Below are 22,102 nucleotides of genomic sequence, written 5' to 3'. Positions count from 1 at the left end.
GGAACAGCTCCAAATGTCCACCACAGTGAAACAAACAACTTGAAGACGATCTATGTAATTGAACCACAGTGATAATGGACAAAACATGGAAGAACCTGAACAACTTGGAGGGAAGGAGGCAGGTGCAGGCAGCCTTGTCAGGGCTGCACGGTGTGGGCGGCAACCACAGGCCTTAACTTGGGGCCGCCGTCCCTCGGGGCTCGCATCACATCTGCTCTTTCGCTGCACACTTACTTTGGGTCCCCTTTTCTGCCCGTGTTTAGGAAAAGAGTCAAGGGTGAGGAGTCACAGTTGGATGGGGGGGCGCCGCAGGCTGGAGTGAGGGTCCCTAGGGCCGTGGCCACCTGCCGGGTGGGACCGCCTGCCCTGCCCTCCCTGCATCCTGCACCCCCCCCCCCCCCCCCCCCCCCCCCCCCCCGTCTGTCTTCCTCGGCTGGCCTGGGCCCCATGGCTCCCCCACAGGCGCTCTGCCCAGTTTCCTTCCTGCCTTTGAAGTCCGGTGCTCAGGTGTGTGCGGTGTGTGCAGAGGCCTCCGGCCTGCCCGCCGGCGCTCCGCCGGCGGGCTCCCCTCTCCGCCCCCACCGGATGGCTGCCGCCCTCCCCACGGGGCGGGGCCAGGGCAGAGCAGGGCCGGGGCCACCTGGGCAGGGGCGTGCCCGGACTGTCTTCCTCCAGGGGAGAACGTCTGAACCTCCGGTGGGGCGGGCGGGGCTGGCGGCGCGGGGAGCGGCACGGCACCCCTCCCCCCCACCGGGGTCCCTCTCCTTCTTCAGGGCCAGCGAATGCTACTCCCACAGAATATCAATCTTACTATTATTATTTCTCTCCTTGCAACAGCACTCTGTAGAACGGGCAACACGTCGGGAAAACAGGAGAAAGGACTCGACCCCGACCCCCTGCCGGGCACCAGCGTGCTCTTCAGCCACTGACGTACCGGAAACCAGAGCCGGGCCGGCCGTCGGCTGGGTCCGGGCCCTGCAATGTGCTGCCCCGCGCCCGCTGCCCCTCAGGACGTGAGGCCAGCCAGGTGGGCCTGGGCTGGTCCCCTGGGGAGGCCCCGAGGCCACAGCAGCAGGAAGGGGGCCCGCGGGGCGTGGAGGAAGCCTGCCCTTGACCTGGGGGTGCGTGTGGCCCGCAGAGGGAAAGGCACTCAGGCCTTTCTCACAGGAGGGGCCGGCCCTCCCTCCGCTGGGCCAGGAGAAAGCGCAGAGAGATGGCCTGGTGGCATTTCCGACTTGGATAAAACTGGGAGAGAGCTGGGAGAGAACTGGGAGGGAACTGGGAGAGAGCGGGAGTGTCCTGGAGAGTCTCTCAGAGGCCACTTGCCGCTGAAAGCGTGTGATGTGTGTCTGGCTGGTCCCTGAACTGGGCAGCTTGGGGCTGGCTGGTGCCACCCTTGCTGGGCGAGGGGCTGCTCTGGGCCAGGAGGCAAGCCTGGAGGGGAGCTGGGGACCCCACGGGCACAGCACCCCAGCTCTGCAAACATCAGATCCGAAAGGGCGGGGCCTTGGTTCCTGCTTTGACGTTTCTGCCAGAAATAAAACAATAAAGTTCTGAGGCCTTTTATAAGCTTGTTTTGAAAAATGTAGGCATGTCTTTTATTTCCTGGCAGCTTTCTGGGGAACCAGGATTCCTTCCACAAGCACAGCTCGGGGCTGGGGTCCTGCTCGCAGGGCGGCCGTGGGCAGGCCCCGGGCAAGGTGGGGCCCTGGACACCCAGACCTGGCGAGGAGGGGAGGCTGGCCCTCTCTGAGCACCCGGAGTGCCAGGTGGCCTCGCCTGGCTGCAGGAGGGCCACAGAGGACCGGGTGGGGGGGGGCACTGCTGGGCAGCCAGGGTGTAGCCTGCGGGTGGGGCAGTGGGCTGGCTTCAGCGCCCAGCGGGGGAGGAGGGATTCCCCGCAGCACTGGAGCAACGGCCCTTCCCCCTCCCAGGCTGGGCCCTCGGGGCGCAGGTCCTCTGCTACCTCCCTACCGTGCCCCCTGCCGTCAGCTGTCCAGGGCCTCCCCGTGGCCACCCTCTCGTCTCCTGCTGGGCCTTGTGGTCCTGCCTATGGCCCAGAGCCCAGGCCCTTGAGCCCCACCCCACTCCAACAGGGGCTGCCTCTCCAGTGGGCGGGGGGTCCAGGCACCTGCCCCTCCCGTGTCCTGTCCCTCCAGCTGTCCTCACAGCCCTTCCCTTCCTTCCCTGTGTAGATTAGATGGCAGCTCCTGCCTCACCTCTGGCACACCTGGGCCAGGTGCCCCCCTAGGACCAGATCCCAAGTCCCCAGAGGCCCCTGGACATGCCCTGTGCTTGGGCACCCACGCCCCCCTCCCCCGGGCCCAGCACAGCCTGACCTTGCTGCCCTGAGCTCTGAGGCCACGTCGGGTCCACTGTCACCCTGCAGCCACCGCCCCTGGCTGCCACCTCCAAGTGCAGGGACAGTGTGCCTCTGCTCCCACACCTAGGCCTCTCACCCTGCCAGTCTCACTCTGGGGACGGTGGCCACTCCCCCGGGACACCAGCCCTACCCCAGGCCCCATCCACAGCAAGCCTCCAGAGCTGCCTGTGCCCGGCAGCCCCTCTGCCCAGAGCAGGTGGCGGGAAACATTCGCTGCAGGACGTGTGTGAGGGCCCGAGGGGGCTGTGTCTGGCCCTCGGCCAGCCGCCTGGACCCGCCTGGAGGACAGCCTGGTCCTGGGACCTGTACCAAGACACGGTGCCCACTCCTCCCACCCTGGACGCAGCCCCCAGCACTCAGACTTCTGCCCGAGCCGAGTCCTCGGGCTGGGAGCCAGGTAACGCTTCGCACACAGCAGGCGTTCAGTGAAGGACTCGCCCCCGGTGTGTAAACGGCCAGTTAATGGCTGCTAAGGCTCTGAGGCTGGACCCCCTGTGGGGAGGTATGGGGGGTGGGGGGAGTGGGGGGGAGGGAACGAGCCGGGCAGCCCCCTCCAGCCGCCTGGTTTCAGTGCCATGGGAGCAGTGTCCACTGGGGCCCAGGCTCCCGCAGCTTGTTTTGTCCCTGGGTCTGCCCACTGTCCCCACCCCATCGTCGACTGGACCACAGGTACCCTGTGTGGCCTGGAAGCTGCTGTGCCCTCCAGGCTGACTCAAGTCACCTGAGGAGGCCCCCTTCCCCCAGCAGAGGAGGGTGTGAATAAGGACGCCCTCTGGGCAGCAGGAGAAAGTAGGGAGACAGCCCTGAAAAGCACATTCCTTGGGACCCAGCCAGCCCCCCTGGAGGAACGGAAAAACAAAAGACCTGCCTGAACAAAGATGTGCACTGGAGCATCCCCGGAGACACTGAAGCCACCCACACAGGCCACAGGTTGTGACTGCTGAAAAGAATTACGGTATAGCCACAGGATGGAATATTATACTGCCACCAAAAAGCACACTCTTCACAGCAAATCTAAGGCACTGGAAAATGCTCACAGTATAATATTGAACGAAATATGCAAAATGGAAATTTGTATGAAATGGCAGCTCCAAACGCGCTTGAAAACACATCGGGAAGGATGTTGCCAAAATGTTCAGAGCGCTTGCTTTGGGAAGACGGAATTATGGGCGTGTTATCCCAACAGTCAGAGGATGAACGGCCGACGTTTACAGAGCTGCTTCTACAAGCTAGCTCTCTTGCAGAGGCTGGGAGAGCACCGTGAACAAGAGACAAAATTTTAGGACTAAAAGTAAAACTCTGCTGCTGGTGCGTATGTCCGCTCCTTGACTCAGAGCTAGGGCTCCACCAAGGTTTCCGGATGGATGTGTGACTAAATGAATTAGCAAATAAGTCAATGGTGAGTGAGTGGTGGGCTGTCCTGGAGGCACGCTGTGGCGAGCTGGTCACGTCTAGCTTCACACAGCCCCTGAGAGCTGAGGAGGGGAACACCTGAGTCCTTCCCAGCCGGCCAGGCTGGCTTCCCAGTGAGGGTGGCGGGGTGTGTGCCCGGGGCTCCGGGTGTTCCTGCCAGAAGGCATTCCCTAGAGGTTACGTTATGTTTTGACAGAATGTCAAACTTACAGAAAAAGTGCAAGGCACTCCTCGTACTTCTGACCCACACTCACCAAATTCTAGGATTCTGCCCCATTTGCTTCATCATGCTCTCTCTCCTTCTACACAGATGTTTCCTGAACCACTTGAGAGGACCTTGCAGAAGTGATGACCCTTTACCCACTGAGCCCCCTACTGTGTATTCCCCTGAGCAAGGACATCCTCTACCGAGAACACACGGTTGCCCGGAGCAGGACACTCAGCACCGAGGCAGTGTGGTCAGTACCACTTTCTCCCTCGTTTATACATTTAATCATGTATCTATGCTCGTATCGGCGTGAACTCACTGGCTCCCCTTTCCTTAGGGACTGAAATCTGTCACTACCATTAAAGTGATGCTTCGCTTGTCCCGAGAGCCCCTTTCGGGTGTGGCCGCTGTGTCCTTCCGCCACATCCCCATCTTTCTTTGATCACTCTATTACTTTCTGGCACAAGCTTTTCCAAGCTCATTTTCTTCTCTTCCTGCCATGGCTGTATAATCTCCAGAGAGCCCCAGTTCCTTTCAGTGGTGCCTGGTGTTCGGGAACCAGGACCTGAGGCCGAGGACTGCTCACGGCCGCTGAGGTGTCGCTGCTTGCATTTCCCTCAGCGGGCAGACGCACCTACACACCTACGTCCACATCCGCCAGCACGACGTCCAAATACAGTCAAACACACGTGGGTGCCAGGACCGTGTACTGATGTGCCTTGCGGGGCACACGCCCCGTGCAGGGTAAACAACCGAGGTGGGGTCAGAAGCGACACGCGGGGAGCGCAGGGACCAGGCTGGGGTAGTGGGGCCCGTTCAGGGGAGGAGGCCTGCCTGTCCTGGGAGGGGCTCCGAGCTGGCAGCAAGCACAGTGGCTGAGGGTGACCTGTTCTGTATTGGCTGGAGCAGAGGGAGCTGGGGGGCTGGCGGGGGACGGGGGCACAGGTACACGGGGCACAGGTACACAGGGCCAGGGGCGCTGGCGGGGGACGGGAGGCACAGGTACACGGGGCACAGGTACACGGGGCCCAGCCCCAGGGCCAGGGGCACTGGCGGGGGACGGGGGGCACAGGTACACGGGGCACAGGTACACGGGGCCCAGCCCCAGGGCCGGGGCGCTGGCGGGGGACGGGGGGCACAGGTACATGGGGCCCAGGTACACAGGGCCCAGCCCCAAGGCCAGGGGTGCTGGCGGGGGATGGGGGGCACAGGTACACAGGGCCCAGCCCCAAGGCCAGGGGTGCTGGCGGGAGATGGGGGGGCACAGGTACACGGGGCCCAGCCCCAAGGCCAGGGGTCTGGGGGGGCACAGGTACACAGGGCCCAGGGCCAGGGGGGCTGGCGGGTGACGGGGGGGCACAGGTACACGGGGCCCAGCCCCAAGGCCGGGGGGGCTGGGTAAGGGCAGGAGAGAAAGGCAAGGCTCCCTCGGCCGCCCCACGGACAGGCTGGAGGGGCAGGGCCAGGAGCCGGAGGCCCACGAGGAGGTGCCGCACGCGCCCAGGCCGGCAGGGTGGCCGCTCTGGGAAGTGGGAGCATTTCCAAGGTAGGGCTGCAGGCCCAGCTGCCTGCTCTGACCACGTGGGAACGAGGCGGGGTCTCAGGGGAGCTCCCAGGATGGCCGAGGAAGCAGGACTTCTGTCTGGGCCACACTACGGCCGGGGTGGAATAGCAAGGAGGCAGCGGGACGCAGGAGTCCTGAGGCCCCTGGGCCTGCATCTGAGGCCCACTTTCCTCTCTGGGCCGGGGAGGACTGCACTGCCCGCCCTCCGTCGGGCTGCCGGGAGGTCCAGGCCGAGGGGCCAGCCTGGATCTCGCCCCGGCGCTCTCCCCCCACGTGGGGCTGCCAGGCCACCCAGGACCCTGCCTCGACCCCTGCCCACCTCCACCTCCACCTCCGAGCCCCTTGCCTGTGCCCCGCTCCTCCCCAGGTATCAGCAGGAAGGGAGCGTGGGGAGGGGCCTGCCCAGGACCCTGTCTGCCCCCTGGGGGCTGCGGCCTCTCCTCCCAGCCAGGGGGCTCATGCGTTTCTGCGGGGGCTTCCTCAGGTCAGAAAAGTCGAGCTCCACTGCCAGGCCTGCCTCCATCTCACTGGTTTTGTCCTGTGGGTCAGGGTGGGTTTTCCAGATGGCTCGGAGCTGGTGGCCAGCCAGCGGACTGTCTTGGTTGGCAAGGTGCCACGGGCTGCACAGGTGGGGAAGCCGGGGTTCTCGGAGGAACCGACCAGCCACCGGTCTCGGGCCGCCTGCGGACCTCCCCTGGGCGGGCGGTCTGGGAGAGGCTGGGCGGGGACTGTGCCCCCGGTGGGGATGCCAGCGGATAAGCAGACACCAGGTGTGGAGCCAGCCTTGCCTGGGACACTAGAGAGAGGGGCTGCTGGCCAGGGCTCAGGTCAAATCAACTGTCAACACGTCTTCCCCCAGGCTCGGAGGTGCCACTGCCCGCCCCGGGCCCACACCCTTCCCGTTTCCCACTCGGGGCTCTCCGTGACTGGCCCCAAGGTGCTCCAAAAGACCAGAACAAGGAAGAGTCCCCAAGATTCAGAGGTCAAGGGTGTCACAGCACTGTGCGTGCGGGGCCAGCAGGGGCTGGAAGGGGCTCTGCAGGGGAAGGATGGAAGGCACGCCAAGGCGGGTACCCCCCTGTGCATCACCCCCAGCAGCCCAGCCTTGGAGACACAGCCGGCAGACCCCGCACCCATGTCTCGGCCACTGCACCCTCGTAACAGACGTGTGGACCCTCTCAGCGTGCCCAGCACCTTCGCAGACACCGCCCACCTGGCACTCCTTCCCCGATGAAGGAGCAGAAGTGCTCCCTGAGGTTGCCACTTGGGGCTCCTGATGCCAAATAAACCAAGACCTTCCTCCGCAGCCCCCAGGCCTCACCCTTCTGGGGGGACACGGGGGCTCCTCACCACCGCTGGCCACTCACGGCCTCTCAGTCCCCATGGCTGCCCCGCGCGGACGCTGCGCCTCGGCCGGGCCTGCAGGCCACAGCACAGCTGCCATCTCTACCTGTGAACTTGTCCAGCTTTTTTCCCTGCAAGAAGGTTCCCTCTCAGCTGCCGCGCTCCATGCCCACCAGCGGGGCCGGCCTGGTTTGTGTTCAGAAGGGACTCTCAACAATTTTCAGAGCCTTACAAGTCACCACATACGGCTGCTACGGCGTGAGAAAGAAGCAAAACGACGGGGCTTTCTAGAAAGGAGGCCACCGCGCACGCGGCAGGACCGAGTCCTTGCCGGGGTCGATTCTGATCAGAAAGCACTGATCTTCACGCAGGGTCACGGCGAGGCCTCCATTCACTCACCCGTGTGTCCATTCACTCCACAAGCCTGCTCTTTGCCAGGCATCGGGCCGGGGTGTCCAGCCCTGGAGGACCCTCACTCGGCCGGATGCAGGCACCTGGGCTCAGGGCTGGCTGACGCCGCGCCCGGCTGGACGAGGGTCAGAGACAGGGGCATGCAGAGAAGCATTGTCTCAGCTGCGCGAGCTGGGAGGCACCAGTCTGACCCACTTGCTTCGGAATAAATGCCTTCTCTTCTCTAACTGGCCTCATTTCTGACCCGCTGCCCTGCTCCCTCCTTGACCACAGAGCCCTGGCCATTATTTCAGGCAAGGTGTCCGGGGCCCTCACGGTTTCCACTGTCTTTCCTACCGAGCGAAGAGAGGTGAAGTGGGCTCCCTACGTCGCCACGGGCAGGTGTTTGTCAGACGACAGCTTTTTTCAGGAAAGAGCTCTCATGGAGACACAGGTTTCGCGAGGAACCACGTGCTGGTTTCAGATGAAACCGTTTGTTTTGCTAGCACAGCTCTCCACTTTAGAACCACGTCTCCCAGTTGCTTTGGCAGGGGTAGCTGGTTTTGGTGAGGCTGTTAAGAGGGTCAGCCGTTTTAATAATATTTTCACCTGTGACTTGGAGTGAGGAGGTTGCGCCTGGCCCGAAGGTTCAAGGAGCATTTGGACAGAGGCTCTGTTAAGGCGATGCCAACGTGAATTTTCCCCCTTCTAGGATGCATGGGCCTCCCTGGCTCCCAAAGACCCTGAGCACAGCTCTGCCCCCAGCCCCATACTTCCGGAAGTCAGTCCTGCCCCTCTGTCCAAGTCCTGGCCCGGAGGAACGTGCACTGGGTGGCACCTACAGAGAGAACGGCTGCTCCTCCCACCTCTGGCGATGGAAGGGCTGTGGTGGGAGGGTAGCTAGTGATGCTGGCAGCCGCGCTGGGGTCGAGTGGAGAGAGGCAGTGTTGATGGGGGAGGTGACAGGGCTGATGGGGGAGCTGGCAGTGCAGGCAGTGGTGCTGATGGGCGGTGGAGGGGGGAGGTGGAGGTGGTGCTGGAAGTGACAGAGGGCGGGGCAATGGTGTTGGAGGTACAGGGTGCCGGCACTTTTCTAGCTGGGATTCAGAGGACAGCGCACGGTGCCCCCCAGTAAATGCTCGATGCAGCAATGAGGCGTGACATTGCATTTCCTCAGTGGCCCCGGGTCCCCCCGGGGGGGTTCTGCTGTCCTTAAGCCTGAACTGTCCCCGCTCTCCTGAGCTCCCTCTGGGAGTCCTGTTTGAAGGTCTGGGCCTCAGTGGCCAGCCCCCAGGCTCAGGAGGAGAGGGAGAGGGAAAGGGCGGCTCAGAGACGACCAGCTTCCTGAGTCTCGCACAGCACCTCTGAAAGTCTGGGCGCGTCCCAGCCTCCAGCAAGTGGGCCTCAGGTGTCAACTGGGGGCGGGGCCCGTGTGGCCCTGGGAGGGGCTGAGACCTCGGCAGGCCAAGTGAGGAACTGAAGGGGCCAGGAGCCCCACTCGGGAAACTGAGGACCCAGGAAGCAGCCGCCTGCTGTTACACTGCTGTCTGTGAAGGAACCGGGACGGGGCGGGACGGGGCAGGCCTCCCCTCACCCCGCTGCGCTGGGCCCAGCAGGGGCACACGGCTCAGTGCCCGCAGCCCAAGCCCCAGGCGGTCCGACAGGGGCAGGGGCCAGGGCCGGGCGCGCCCCGCTCCACTCGCCAAGGTGGCGGGGCCGCAGCTCGGGCCCCCAACCCCGCCCGCCGCTCCCGCGGGCCGCTGTCCGGCCTTGGCCGCCGGAGGGAGGAAGCACTGTCCTCATTCCACCTCTGGCCGCCACGGTGCCAAGTTGCTGGCGGCGGCGGCGGGACTCGGGGCGGCGGGCAGCGGCTGGGGCGCAGCACCCCCCTGGCGCCCCCCGCGGGCTCGGGTTACTCACGTAGAGGCCGGAGTGCTCGGCGCCGAAGAACGGAAAGGGCACGGAGAGCGGCCGCAGCCCGGAGCCGCCGTCGTCCTGCTTGGGGGTGACGGCGTCGCCGCGCTCCGCGCCGAATGGGTAGAAGTCGGCTAGGGCCACAGCGCCGCGCACGCCGCGCGCCCCGAGCCCCAGGGCCGCGGCCAAGAGCAGCGCCCAGGTGGCGCCGCGCGGCATCGCCGGGGGTCGGCGGGCGGGGACGGAGCGAGGGACACAGCGGGACGGAACGGGGACAGAGAAGGACGGAGCGGGGGACACAGCGAAGACACAGCGGGGACGGACAGGCGACGAGGAGGGGCCGCAGGGGGGCTTGCGGTCACCGCGGGGCAGGAGCGAGGCCGCGGTCGGGAGTGGCCCGCAGGGCCGGCCGGCCGGGCGTGCGGGGAGCGCGGCCGCGCCGTTGGTGGACTTCGGAGTCCCGCTGCCGCTCGGCCGGGCCGTGCTCCGGTCGCCTCTCGCGGAGGAAGGCGCCGGGCGGGACCGCGTTCGGAGCCGGACCCGCCCCTACGGCCGCGATTTAAATATCCAACCGGGCGGTCACTCGGGCCTGGGCGGGGCCGGGCCGGGCCATGCAAATTAGGCGGCTCTTAAAGCGCCAAGCGGGGCGGGCGTCTCAGCCCACGGCCCCGAGCCCCCCGGAGGTGGCCTGGCCACGAGGAGAGGGCTCTGCGGGCGTGCCCTGCGGCTGGGGCCATCCTCCTCCTCCTCCGTGGGTCCCCAGCCGCCCGTGTGGGGCCGGCCCAGAGGAGGTGCCTTGTCCGCAAGGCAGCTCCAGGACAGACCCTCAGGCCTGCGTGAGTTGTTGGGCCTGGGGGCAGGCCTCCTGGGTGTCCTTTCAGGCCCCTGTCCCCCAGGGGACCAGGTCACCCTCCTGCCAGCGTGTCGTCGGCCGGGGGCCACCCTTCTGGAAGTGGCCAGAGGCCAGCCTCACGCTGCCCACGCAGCCCTGAGGCTTGCCATCTGGTCGTATGTGAGGAGGACTCTGGCCCGGGCTGCTTCAGGGCATTAAGCAGTTTCTGCCCTGCATGGCCACATCAGGAGAAATGCGGGGGGAGATGATGTGGGGGCCTAAGGAAACCTCACAGCAAGAGAAGTCTGGGGCCAACTCCCGGTAAATCAGCCTTCCAACGGGGAGGCTGGTCCCCGCCGGCCTGGGGGCAAGTGGACAGATGCCCCGTGGGTGGGAGCAGGCCCTCGAGTGCCCACAACTCAGATTCTGCGTCTCCAGCCTGTGGCCATCGCAGCTCTTCTCGTGCCACAGGAACTTGCTCTGAGTCAGACTCTGTTTGTCCTCCACAGGGGGCCGGCATCTGGCCACCTCTGGTCCCTAGGCCCAGAGCAGGGCCCGACCCCCGGGGGCTCTCCACCCTCTCTGCTCTCGGGTGCTGGTGGGGGCTGATTCGTGAGGACAAGCCAAGCCTGGCACCCCGCTGGCTCAGATGCTGAGTGGGGAGGTGGGGGGAAGACCTGAGCCAGGCTGCAGCACAGTGGTCAAATCATGGCCAAGGTCGGAGGAGGGGTGTGGCAGCCTCACCCTCCTTGGACAGGGAGGGTCCGTGAACCTCACTCGCAAAATCCCCGTGGGGTCAGGACACGGCCTCCAACAGTGCAGCCCGGAGGGCAGAGCTGCCAGCAGGCCGGTCACCTTGGTGGGAGCCCAGGAGGACGTGCTTTTCCATCTGTGGGTTTTCTGTGGGAAACTGGCAGCCCTCTGCCGTCTGTGCCGTGGGTTTGGGGCCCAGGGGAAGGCCCTCTCCTGTTTGTTTCCTCAGGGGGGAGGGCAGGTGGCCCCTCCCTGACAGGGAGAAGGGGCAGAACTTCCCAGCTTGCACCAAACCACGGCGGGGGGGGGGGGGGCAGGGGGGAAGGTGGGAACAGTGGGTTGTCCAGGCTGACCTCTGACCCCCCCCTAGACTGGCCCACCTCCTGCAGGGGGTGGGAGGGGGCACACGCCCCGTCCTCCCCCCAGTTGCACTTTCCTCCTCTGAGTAGGCCGCCTAGGCGGAGGAGTTCCCTCCGGGGCACTGCTGACCTTCTCCTGAGCACATGCCTCAGGGGACCCTAGTAAAGGCTCTCTTCTGGGTCCTCCTGGGAGCCTGTAGGGGCAGGGCTGCCCCAGGGGCCATGCCCGGGGCACACAGTGGTGCTCGGCAGGCAGACCCTGGGTCGCGACCCCCAGCGAGGCTGTGCATTTCCAGGCACAGGCCTGCTGACCCTCCGCGGCCCTCCCCCTGGGCCATTTGCAGTCCCATTTGGGAGACTGGGGGTTAACAGGAGGCACCGCCATGCTGGGTATTACATTCAAACACACACACACACACACACACACACACACACACACAGCTCCACAGGCGAAAAAGAGAAAAAAAAATTTTTTTCCAGGTGCTAAAAATATTATCAGGAAATACTTTTCAGCAATGTGCTGTTTCAGGTTCCCCTCCAGACTCAAGGGTGCCTTTGTCTTGGCCACAGAAAGTCCACATTTATCAAAACCAAAATCGTTTTATCAAGCAGGCTCGTGTTCCGCGGCCAGGAAACCCGAGACTCCCCAACAGGCCTGTGACATTTTAATTTAGGGCCTGAGTGTGTACGCAGTTTAGATGGGGAGCCCCGGAGCCGACCTCGGGAAGCCCCAGGACCCCGTGCCGGCCAAGGTGGGGAGCGTCTCCCCCACCGAACCTGGCCTGGCCGGCTGGTCCCTGCAGGGCTGGGACGGGGGCTCCAGCAGGGCTGCTGGTGGTGGAGGCTGCCTGGCTGCACCCCCCTCCCACTCTCTCCTTCCCACCCGCCCTGAGCACCTGGGGCTTCCACGTAGGTGAGACCTCAGGGAGACCCCTACCTGGTCCGAGAATGAGGTCAGGAGGTCACAGGGCCTGGAGGGGCAGGCGGGATCTGGCTCTTGCGGAGGCCCACCCGGCGTGGTCACTACACTGTGAGGATGGATGGGGCCTTGGTGCAGCTGCGGCAGAGATGGGGGGCCCTGGTTCAGGGTACACAGCTGTGCACACGTGGGTGCGGGCGGCCATAAGGCTCTCACACGGAAGCCACACGCTTGCCATTGGAAATGTTTAAGAAAACAGCAGTTTATCTCCATCAGAAAAATCCTTTCTCCTAAGTATACAACTTTATGTTGAACAAGTAAAAACAGCGTCTCCTACACTGATTGAACTTTCATTGAAATATAAGAAATCTTACCTCTCCCGGGAGCAGCCTGGGCAAGGAGGGTCCAGAAATCACCAGCAAGGACATTGATCAAATAGCGCGTGGCCCTCATTTCAATGCTGAGAAATCTTTCTGACCCCTTTTGCATCTGGGGTGTGTTCCTCTCTCATCTGTGCACGTTTACTAGGCACCTCCTCTGTGCTGGGAGATTCAGTCCCAAAGGCGTGACGCTGAGACGCCAGTGGCCACCAAAGGGAGGCAAGTGTTGACACTTTCCAAGTGTCAATCTCCAGATGCCGGGTCCTTCCTCCCCACCCGCCAACCCTCAGGCCCTTCCTCCACAAGGGAGCTGCCCACTGGGTCGTGGGGTCGCCGGGTCGAGGAGGAAGGGAAGGGACTTGCCTACTAAATGCCAGGCCTTGAGCATCAGAGCTGTGTGTGTCTCACGGCCCTACCCTTCCTGTCTGTACCAGGCTCTCCAATGGTGGGGGCAGCCGCTGGGTTGCTATGCGTTCCAATGGGCCGCTGCAAGCTGGTGAATACCTGGGTGCGAACACCACCACTAACGCCTCCTTCGCCCAGAGCAGCGTTGTTAATGGGTCACCATGCTCTTCCCCTCTGAGTCTGGGCTGAACTTCAGAATCCTTCTCAACACAGCCACCAATAATCAGGCAGAGCTGACAGGCAGAATGAAACCTATTTTTTGTGCAGTTCGCAACATATGGCAACTCCGTTACTAGGTTCAGTCAGAAAGGAAGGCCTGACAGGACAGCCTGTTTTAAGTGCGGGATCGTGATTGGAATGGGTGGGCTCCAGGAGCTTTGGCCCTTCTCACCCCCATGAGTCCTGGAGGGAGGAGGTGCTTCGGGGTGGCGGCTAGCACCTGCGGACGCAGGAATTTCCTGGGCTGGCTGGTGCCCCGCAGATGTTGTAAACACGTCACTTACAAAACAAAAGAGGCCATTTGGAGAGGAAACAAATCACTCTGACCAGTGTTCATGGGGGGAAAAGAGAGAAAATGCGAACAGGTGAACCAGGCATCGGCCTAAGATGGCTGCCCCGGTCTCCGTGGCAACCAGGGCTGGATTCCCGCAGGAATTTTCCCAGAGTTATAGGCTGGGAAAGTGGGTGGTTCTCTAACAACTTTAACGTTTACATCCTGATGCCTCTCACGGACAGTGAGTCACGGGGCGGGGAGCACGGGGGGGGGGGGGTGGGGGTGGGGGTGGGGGTGGGGACTGGACTCTGAGTCACTTGCAGCCACCTGCCACCGTGACGGCCCTGCAGTTCCTGGATACGGAGGTCTTGCCGCCTCTGTGCGCAGGGATGTGGTAGCTGGGCCCTGCGGGACATTATGTTTTTGGCTTCAGTTGGTGGAAATGTTTTCCACGTGTTTCCCCATGTTTACAGAGCTGAGGGCACGGAATGCAGCCCGTGGCTGCGGAAGCTGGCCTGCTGGGGCCTGGCCGCCGGGGTCTGGCCGGGTCAGCACATCCACAGCGGTGCCAGGGCCGATGCCGGCCGCGGGAGGCTCCGTGCTGCCGGGGAGGGGCGCGGCTGCCAGGGCGCGTGCTGCCGGGGAGAGCAGCGGCTCCGGAGCTCGGGCCGCGCCAGCCGGAGGCGGGGGTCCCAAGGGCTGGGGGAGCTCTGTGGTCAGGGGATCAGAGGGTGCCCACTGACTCCCGGCACGGGTGGTGGCTTCCCTGGCCCGGTGCCCCTCGAGCTCGGCCCCCCGGCCGAGCAGCACGAGGCGTTGCTTCCCCAGCAGCGGTTCTGCTGCCGGGCCGGTCAGGGCAGTGGCAGCCGGGCCACCCAGGGGTCGGGAGCCGGACTCACTCCTTGGCCTGGAAGGCCTGGCCGAGGCGGGCTCGTCGCCGCTGCTGCACTTCCTGGTCCCGCGGCTCCTTCAGGCTGGCCACCTGGGGACAGGGCAGGAGCTCGGGCGGGCGGGCGGGCCCCGTGGCTGAGCTCCGTGACCGGAAGGGCTGGGAGGCCGCGGTCCACGGCTCCCAAGGGGGCGGTGTGCGTGGAGAGAAACCCCAGCAGACAGACAGACTCACCAGAGGCCAGATGGGGCGTGCAGGGTCCCACCTCTGATCAGGGTCACCCCCCCGTGGGCTCTTAGGGACCCGGGTGACCACCACTCACAGTGGGTGGACCTCCTTCCACTCAGCCATGAACACACTCAGAGTAATGAGGAAATAATGCTCCTGGGCTTATAAATCGAGCAAACGTGGCTTGGAGGGTCAGGGGCACCACCTCAGGGAGTCAGCGGGCTGCCACTCCATGTCTCTGCGTCTCAGTTCCCTCCTTTGTTCCCCCATCGAGCAGCTCCCCGAGGCAGAGAGCTCGGAGCCCGCGCGGCAGCCCCGGCTGGCATGTCTGTGTGTGTGTGCCTGCACGTGTGTGTCTGTGCACATGCGTGCGTGTGGGGGGGTGTGGTCAGCACAGGCACACACTCAAGGCTCTGTCCTGCTTTGTTACTGCCCCGCCCCCCCGTTCGCTGCTGCCCCCGTCCCTGACTCCGCAGGACGGTGCAGCGGCCACCGCCACTAGGACTGCCACGCGCCAGGCACCATCTGGACGTTTCATACGCAGCAACCACCGGCTGAGGGACTGTCCCCGCCCTCCTTTATGGGGGGCGATGGCGGCACGGAGAGGGTGGTGACCCGCCCCAGAATCCCCCTCCGCCCCTCAGTGAGGTGTGGGAGTGACGGAGGGTAGTGTGGGGTCCCGTGGGGATGGCCTGGAGCCCACCGGGCAGTAGCGCTGCCGGAGGACCTCGGGCTGGGGCCAGGCGGGCGCAGGGACCCTCCCCTCCCTCTGCACCCCCGCCGGGCGCTGGGTCCCCGCCCACCTGCTTCTCCAGCACCTTCACCCGCTGCTGGTGGGTCCTCTCTCGGGACGCCAGGGCCTGTGCAGCCTGTACATGGGCTCCGTGCAGCCGCTCGGCCTCCACCATCAGGTCTCGCTGGTGCTGGGTGGCCAGCTCCTGGAGCCGCTGGGCATAGGGGAGACCCCAGGCACCTCACTGTGGCCTGCCCACCCAGGGCTGCGCAGAGTCCCGGGACAGGCGCATCCAGCCCTTCCCTGGGGACCCCCAGTTGGCCCGGCTGCCCTTTGCTGGAGCCCGGGGCCTGGCCAGGACCGGAAGGTGAGCGGAGGGTTTCGTAAACACATTCGGCCCCCGGGCCTTGTCTGCTCCGGAGCCCCACCCACAGGCCGGCAAGGTGAGCCTTACATCTGTTTTAATGGCATCCTAGTTTCCACTTGGCTGGACCTGGGGTCCCAGAGGCATCGCAGGCTGATTCTCGCCCCCACCTCCCTTGCCGATTTCTTGTCTGGCGATAGAGGGTCTGTCCAGTGGTGAAAGGGGAGATACCCCAGAACACACAGGAGCAGCCCCTGGACCTGCCTGTAGGCCTGCCTGGCCCTGTGTTTCCCACACTCCTCCCCCTTCTGGTCCATGCACTGGCTCACGGTCCCCTGATGGTCCCCCCACTCCCACGGGGCCCATGGAGCCCTGAGACCTGAGGTGTCGCCCTGGTGGGCCCCTTTGTTGTCTGGGGCTGCGTCTCCGCACCTGTTCTGTGTAGGAGTGGCCCAGCCCGCCCTTCCCATCTGGGCGTGTGCATGTGTGTCCAAGCACGAGACAGAAGCACTGGGACCCACACCCACCCGGGCCCCCCGCCCCAGGCCCCGGCCCACTCCCAAGACTGGGGTGCATGGAGCCCAGCTGGCTTTGCCTCAGGGCCCTGTCCGCTTCCTGGTGCAGGCAGGTGTGGTCCAGCGGCTCCTTCTCGGCCCCCGCCCTCACGTTGTCCCTTTCCCTCCTCAGCTCTGTCTACAAGAGCAGAACCTGCCACAGTCTCTGGCGGGGGTGTGAGCTCAGGCCAGCCTTTTCCCTGGAGAGCACGTGGGGTGCCCCCGGGAGGGGCTCTGGATCCCATGAGAGCTGGCTGGGTTGGGGGAGGGAGCTCCCTGGCCAGGATGCCCAGTGGCCTGGGCCGTCCAGCATGTGGGGCTGCTATGAGAGTGAGGGGGGACCACCCGTCACGTTGCTGTCCTGCTTGGGACCAGCTGCATCTCCTGGTACCTCCAGGCCCTTGCAGTGCCGCTCCCAGCCTCAGGGAGCCTCTGTGCGCTGCATCCTGGCACCCCTGCACCTCAGCGCCTGCAGCCGGCTCATAGGTCCCAACCTCTCCCTGACCAGGTCCCAGCCAGCCTGTGTCCTCTGTGTCCCTGTCCCCACAGCCCGTCTTCCTTGGAACGGCCCGCTGCTTGAGTACAGCCCCCCTCCTGGCCCCCATCCTCACCACGCAGGCACAGGACAGGGGGAAAGAACTGGGGATGAATGTTGGGTGACCAATGAAACAAACACTTTTGGTGGGAAGGTTTGGGGGCTCCTTTTTGCCCCCTTGTGGATGGTCCCTTTGGAGGAAGGAACTGACACGCAGGGCAGGCCTGGCCCATCAGCCACTGGGGCAGGATGGGAATCTGGGCCCCAGACCAGACCTGTCCACTTCCCCGGCTCTGGGCCGGGTGGGACAGTGGTCAGCCCCAGCTGCTGGAGGCCCAGGCCTGTCCTCTCGCCCTCAGGCTGGACAGGGCCTGGTCTCTCGGGGGGCCCTGGGACATGGCGGATCGGTCTCGAGTGCAACGTGACGGGGGCAGTGTCCAGCGTGTTACAGAAGGAGGGGACCCTTTCTTCTTCAGGACTGAGGAAAACAAAGGGTGCCCCTCCACTGAGAAAGGAAGTCCTGTTTCTTTAAAAATCCAGTTACACTCCTGGACGTGCATGTTAAAAAGAGAAGAGAAAAGTGAAATCCAAAGTAAATAAGCGGCTGCATCCGGGTTTCCCCTCCTGAGACACCAATAAAGGGTTTATGGGTTTTCGGGCCCCTCACAGCTGACCTCCTGGAACTCATTAGCTGTTCCTCCCCTCCCCCATCTGGGCTCCAGGGACCCGCGGTTGGCTCTGCTGCCCGGGGCAGTGCCATCTCGGCCTCCCAGCCCCCAGGCCCCCTACCCCGAGCGGCCACGGGAGCCCTTGGCTTCCCCAGCTTGGCACTGGGCCTGCCCTTCAGGAGAAGCTGCAGGATCCTGGTGACCATGCCCGGCTGGACAACCCTTCTCTGTGAGAAGGCAGGTGGCCTTGTGTGGACAAGCTGGCCGCTGGCTCTCAGTGACCTGATCTGCTGGCCTCTGTGCCTCCGTCCTGACCCCAGTTCTGTCCCCAGGGTCCCTGCCTTCCATGGCCACCCCACTGACCCGGCCACTTCCCTCTGGAAAACCGTCCTGTCCCCGAGCCCACCTGAGCTGGACAGTGTGCACATGGTGGCCAGGGCCTGCCCGGGACACGTGTCCTCATGTGCTTGGGGACACGTGACCCGGGTGGCGGCTCTCCTGGAGGCTCCAGGCCTGGCAGCTCCTCGCCGGGCGGGGCCTTGCTGTCCTCCCTCGGGGTGCGTTGGTCAGTCCTCTCTGGAGCCTGCCCTCCGCGCTGGGGTGCCGCCATCACCCCCTGTGGGGACCCCACTGTTCCTAGTTCTGCACCTTGCTCCTGACACAGTGAAACACTCTCCTTCCTGCCCCTGCCGTGGCCGGTGGCCTCTGCCTCTTCTCCGACCCTGAGCCTGTCCTTTTCACTCCTCGCTGGTGTCCACACGCCCCGCCCCCCGACATCTTTGCCCTCCAAGTCTGAGAGCCCTGGGCACTGTCACCTCACCACTCGTCCCAGCGGCCACGACTGTGTGCTGGCGAGGCCAAGCCTGGCCCCTGTGGTGCCCGGGCCCTCCTGCCCTGGGCTGCACGGCCCAGACAAACCCCGCCCCCGCACAGAGCCATTCTGCGCAGGACCTGGCAGGCAGGTGGCACAGTGACAAGCTCAGGGATCCACTGGGCCTGAGGTGGTCCCTGCAAAGTCCATGGGCTGAGCCATGAAACACGGACCCTCCACCGCCCTCTGAGAAGCCCTGGCCGGACACTGCTGCCTGGACCTACCGTGAGGGATGAACCTTCCTTCTCGGCCCAGTTCCCTTTACACAGCTGAGCCCAGGCTGGCAGGGTCCACCCACACCTCCACCCAGGGCCAGTGTTGCGGTGCAAGGGACAGCAGCTGTACCCGGTCATCCGTGCCACGTCGGGAGGGCCGTGTCCCTGTGCCTGCACATGAGCCCAGCTCCCGGCTGCAGGGGACAGGCAGCGAGACCTCTGCCCAGGTGTGCTCACACAGCCTCCAGCCACCACCTGCCAGGCCGCCCGGGCAGCAGGACCCAACCATGCCCTCGCCCCAGAGAGGCCTTGGGAAGGCTGCCCTGCTCTGGGGTCCAGGACTGAGCCCCCAGCTCTCCCCACTGCCAGGACTCCTGCTTCCCCCCCCGCTCAGGTGGGGACACGGAGCCTGAAGGGACGGGTGCCTCGGGTGCCTGGTCACCAGCCCAGCGCAGGCTTTCCACCTACTGCCCGGTGGTCTGTCTTCCCTCTGGACTCCCTGTCCTGCCCACCCCTGGGGGTGTTGAGAGGGCATCAGAATCCCAGGCCCAAAGCCCAGCCTCGCACTCCGCCGGGGTCAGCTGGATGGGTCGTGCCTGTTCCTATGGGGCAGAGGCAGGACATCGAGGTCAAGGGAGCTGCCTCTCAGGCCACGTGACCTGGGAGGTCCCTGCACACAGCAGGCCTGCCGGGTGGGTCCACAGAGCCATAGCTGGGGTTGGGGCCTGGGTGACATTCTGCCTGGTTCCAAGAACGTCATTTCCTTTCACTAGCCTCAGTTTCCCCATCAGTTAACCTGGGCCCCAGGAAGATGCTCTGGTGACCCCAACCCCTGATTTCAACCCAAATACCTCCACTTTGGCCCGTTTCATACGTGAAGATGGTCCATTCACGCCTGGGGACAGTTCAGCTGTCAGAATCGCTGGCCAGCAGGCCCCCGGGCCTCCCTGCCTTTCACATCCTTTCTGCCCGTCTGTGGGCCGGCCCGTGCCCTGTCCTGTCCTGCATTCATTCAGCCTCTTTGGTTGGTTCCCTGTCTTGCACCCCAGCCCATGTTGGGTCTGCAAGGGTGACGAGACGGCTTCCGGCGCTCTTCCTGGTCTCTGTTGTGCGGGCCTACACCTACCCTCCCATTGCCCCCATCTGCAGGGCACCCCCTGAGCCTGGGCTATCTCCACCGCGGACAGGGGAATCTGGGCTCCAGAGGCGGGCAGTGGGCCAATGCCACACAGCTCCAGGCAGGACTGGCGCTCAAACACTGGGAACAACGCCGCGCGTGTGTGTGTTTGTGCGTGGGTGTGTGCGTGTGTGTGCGCGCGTGTGTGTTTGCCATGACCTGTGGTCCTCCCCCGAGGACAGCAGAGGTAGAGTTGGGGTAACATCACCGGAGGGCTGTGGAGGTCCACAGGGTGACCTGCCAACGCCAGGCTGACCCTGAGCTTGGAGGCGGGTGGACAGGCCCAGGGCGGGCATACTCCCCACTGGCAGGTTGGGACACAGAAGCCGGTGCCTCCCCGGCGCCCCAGCCCCTGCCTGGACGCCCGCGAGGCCCTCCCCATACCCCGCCTCCCCACCCCCAACTCTCCAGGGACCACCCTTCCACCCCACCACCCTCTTCCGGGGACCATCCACCGGATCCGGGTACCTGGGCCCGGTGCACCGCGAGCTCCCCCTGCAGGCGGGCCGCCCGGGGCGCAGCGCGGCCGCTCCTCCCGCAGGACACGCCTCTCCGCGCGCTGCGCCCGCCGCCGCCGCCGCCGCCGCCAGAGCACGTGGGCCGGGCAGGGGCCGGGCAGAGGCCGCGCGTAGGCAGGTCACTCTGGCCTGAGGCTGAGCCCCCGGCTCGGCTGATTATTTTTCCCGGAGCTGTGTGTCCACAGTCCACCTTCTGTCGTAGGGGCGCCCGCAGTGGAGCAGGAAACCAGGGAGAGGCCTTGGGGCTCTGACTCCCTGCGTGCCCCTCCCGCCTCGGTTTCCCCTCTGTCAGCTGGGGATTGGACGCGTCTGGGTGACTCCAGGCCTGACACCTGCCTCCAGCGTCTCCCTGGACTTCCCTTCACACGGAGGGAGCGATTCCTAAAGGGAAGGCAGGGCCCTGCCCCCCGGGGCCCCTCACCTGCTGCAGGGCCTCCCGCGCCTGCGCTCCAGGGGGGCGACCTTCTCCTCTAGCAGCGCCCGCTCTGGGCCAGGCCCTGCCTGTGCCTTCTGCCCTCGTCCAGGGCCTGGTGCCGCGTGTCCAGTGCTTCTGGGGGAGGGAAGCACGGCCCGGGGTGTGCTGCAGGTGAGGCTGTGGCACCTGGCGTCTGCCCAGATCACGTGCAGTGGCTGGGAAGCAAAGACGCAAGAACAGGTTGCGTGCCGTGTGCAGGGATCGGGCAGTTTCCGATGTAACCACGGGCGGGGTGGGAGGGGTCCTAGAAGCAGGCCTTGCTGGCCCGGCGGCGTGGGCAAAGGCGGGTTCTCCGCTGTGGTCAGAGTGGCTCAGAAGACACATCCGTCTTCCCTGCCCTGCTTCCAGCCCTTGGAAGAAAGACCGCGACAGTCCCCCCAAGTCCTCCGAAGCTCCCGGGGCGGGTGGGGCCCAGCCCCCACGCCCTCCACCTGCAGCCTTCTTCCCCTGTGCCCACCTCGTACCCCCGTGACCCAGGCCTCCCCACCCCTGCTGCCCGAGCCCGGAGTGCTGCTGGCCGCCCCCCTCCCCCGCTGCGCCGCCCCCTCCCTGCCACCCCTCCTCTCTGAGCCTTCACGAGGACGGCGCCTGTGGTGTCCCCGGGCTGGAGCTGGTGCGCAGTGGGGCCTGGCGATTCTCGGGAGCACACGGATGCCGTCCTGCCCGCGAGTGTCTGGTGGGCAGGAGGTGGTGGTGATCTTTGGTACAGAGCACTCTGGAAAATCAGGAGCCGCGTCCAGCCCATTGCGGGGGCTGAGCGGGGGGCGGAGGAAGGCAAGTTGGGGGCCCCGGGATTGTCCATACGGAGCCTGTGGCGGCTTGGGCTCAAGGAGCCAAGAAGTGGAAGAACGCGCCACGGAATGGAGAGGTAGCCCGAGGGCCGCGTGGCGGGTGAGGGCCAGGCAGTGCCACGAGGGCTCCCAAGCTTGGACTGCGTGCGGGGTGTCCGGAGCCCACTTGCTGGCATGGGAAGGGGGGTGTGGGAGCACGTTGAGGGGTCTCCCGGGGCTCACTGCGCCGGGGGCAGCGTCACAGGACCAAGTGACTATGGAGGCCCTGGCGCGGAAGGCCAGGGAGTGGGGGGAGGAGGGGTCCAGGCCAAGAGGACTTCAGAGCAGAGAAAAGAGGAGGCTGGGCCCAGGGAGGACCAGAGAGCTGGCGGAGATCGGAGGGAGAGGTCGGGCTCCTGTGCGGAAAGCTCCAGGGGCTCGGGTAGACATGGACCCAAAAGGCACCCTTTGGAAGGGACCGAAGTTGCTGGTGATCTCTGTGTCTGTGTGGGTCCCGGGAGGTTGCGGTGCTGACGGTCTGGGGAGAGGGGGAGGGGCAGCCCTTCCAGAATCCTGGCTGGGGGAGGGGAGATGGGGCCAGCAGAGAGAGGAGGGGGTGTGGGTTGTGGCGGGCAAGAGGTGCTTGTTTAGGAAGAGGGAGACTGGGTCTAGAGCCAGAGCAGGAACGCCTGAAGGCACAGGGGCCCAGCAGTTGTGTCCCGGGAGCCGTGTGTCTAAGGGGGCTTTG

At 65.0% G+C, this 22,102-nt stretch overlaps 2 protein-coding genes across 2 annotated transcripts in view; both read right to left on the bottom strand.

The window, feature by feature from the left end:
- Positions 1–10,439, bottom strand: part of SNED1 (sushi, nidogen and EGF like domains 1) — an 89,307-nt gene extending 78,868 nt beyond the window's left edge. Inside the window, exon 1 of the mRNA XM_079923923.1 lies at positions 9,223–10,439. Within this exon, the coding sequence (XP_079780049.1) occupies positions 9,223–9,435 (213 nt within the window). The 5' untranslated portion in view covers positions 9,436–10,439. The remainder of the gene's footprint in view (positions 1–9,222) is intronic.
- A 3,347-nt stretch (positions 10,440–13,786) lies between these two features.
- CROCC2 (ciliary rootlet coiled-coil, rootletin family member 2) overlaps positions 13,787–22,102 on the bottom strand; it is a gene marked incomplete at both ends in the record, with an annotated part of 69,886 nt that continues 61,570 nt past the window's right edge. The window contains 6 exon segments of the mRNA XM_079924383.1: positions 13,787–13,958; positions 14,257–14,339; positions 15,278–15,421; positions 15,467–15,557; positions 16,095–16,264; positions 20,060–20,302. Coding sequence (XP_079780509.1) covers positions 13,787–13,958; positions 14,257–14,339; positions 15,278–15,421; positions 15,467–15,557; positions 16,095–16,264; positions 20,060–20,302 — 903 coding nt within the window.

Source organism: Stenella coeruleoalba (genome assembly GCF_951394435.1).
Source record: "Stenella coeruleoalba genome assembly, chromosome: 6".
Classification (NCBI taxonomy): Eukaryota; Metazoa; Chordata; class Mammalia; order Artiodactyla; family Delphinidae; genus Stenella; species Stenella coeruleoalba.
The sequence above is the reverse complement of the archived record's forward strand: the minus strand, read 5'-3'. Positions and strand labels throughout refer to the sequence as shown.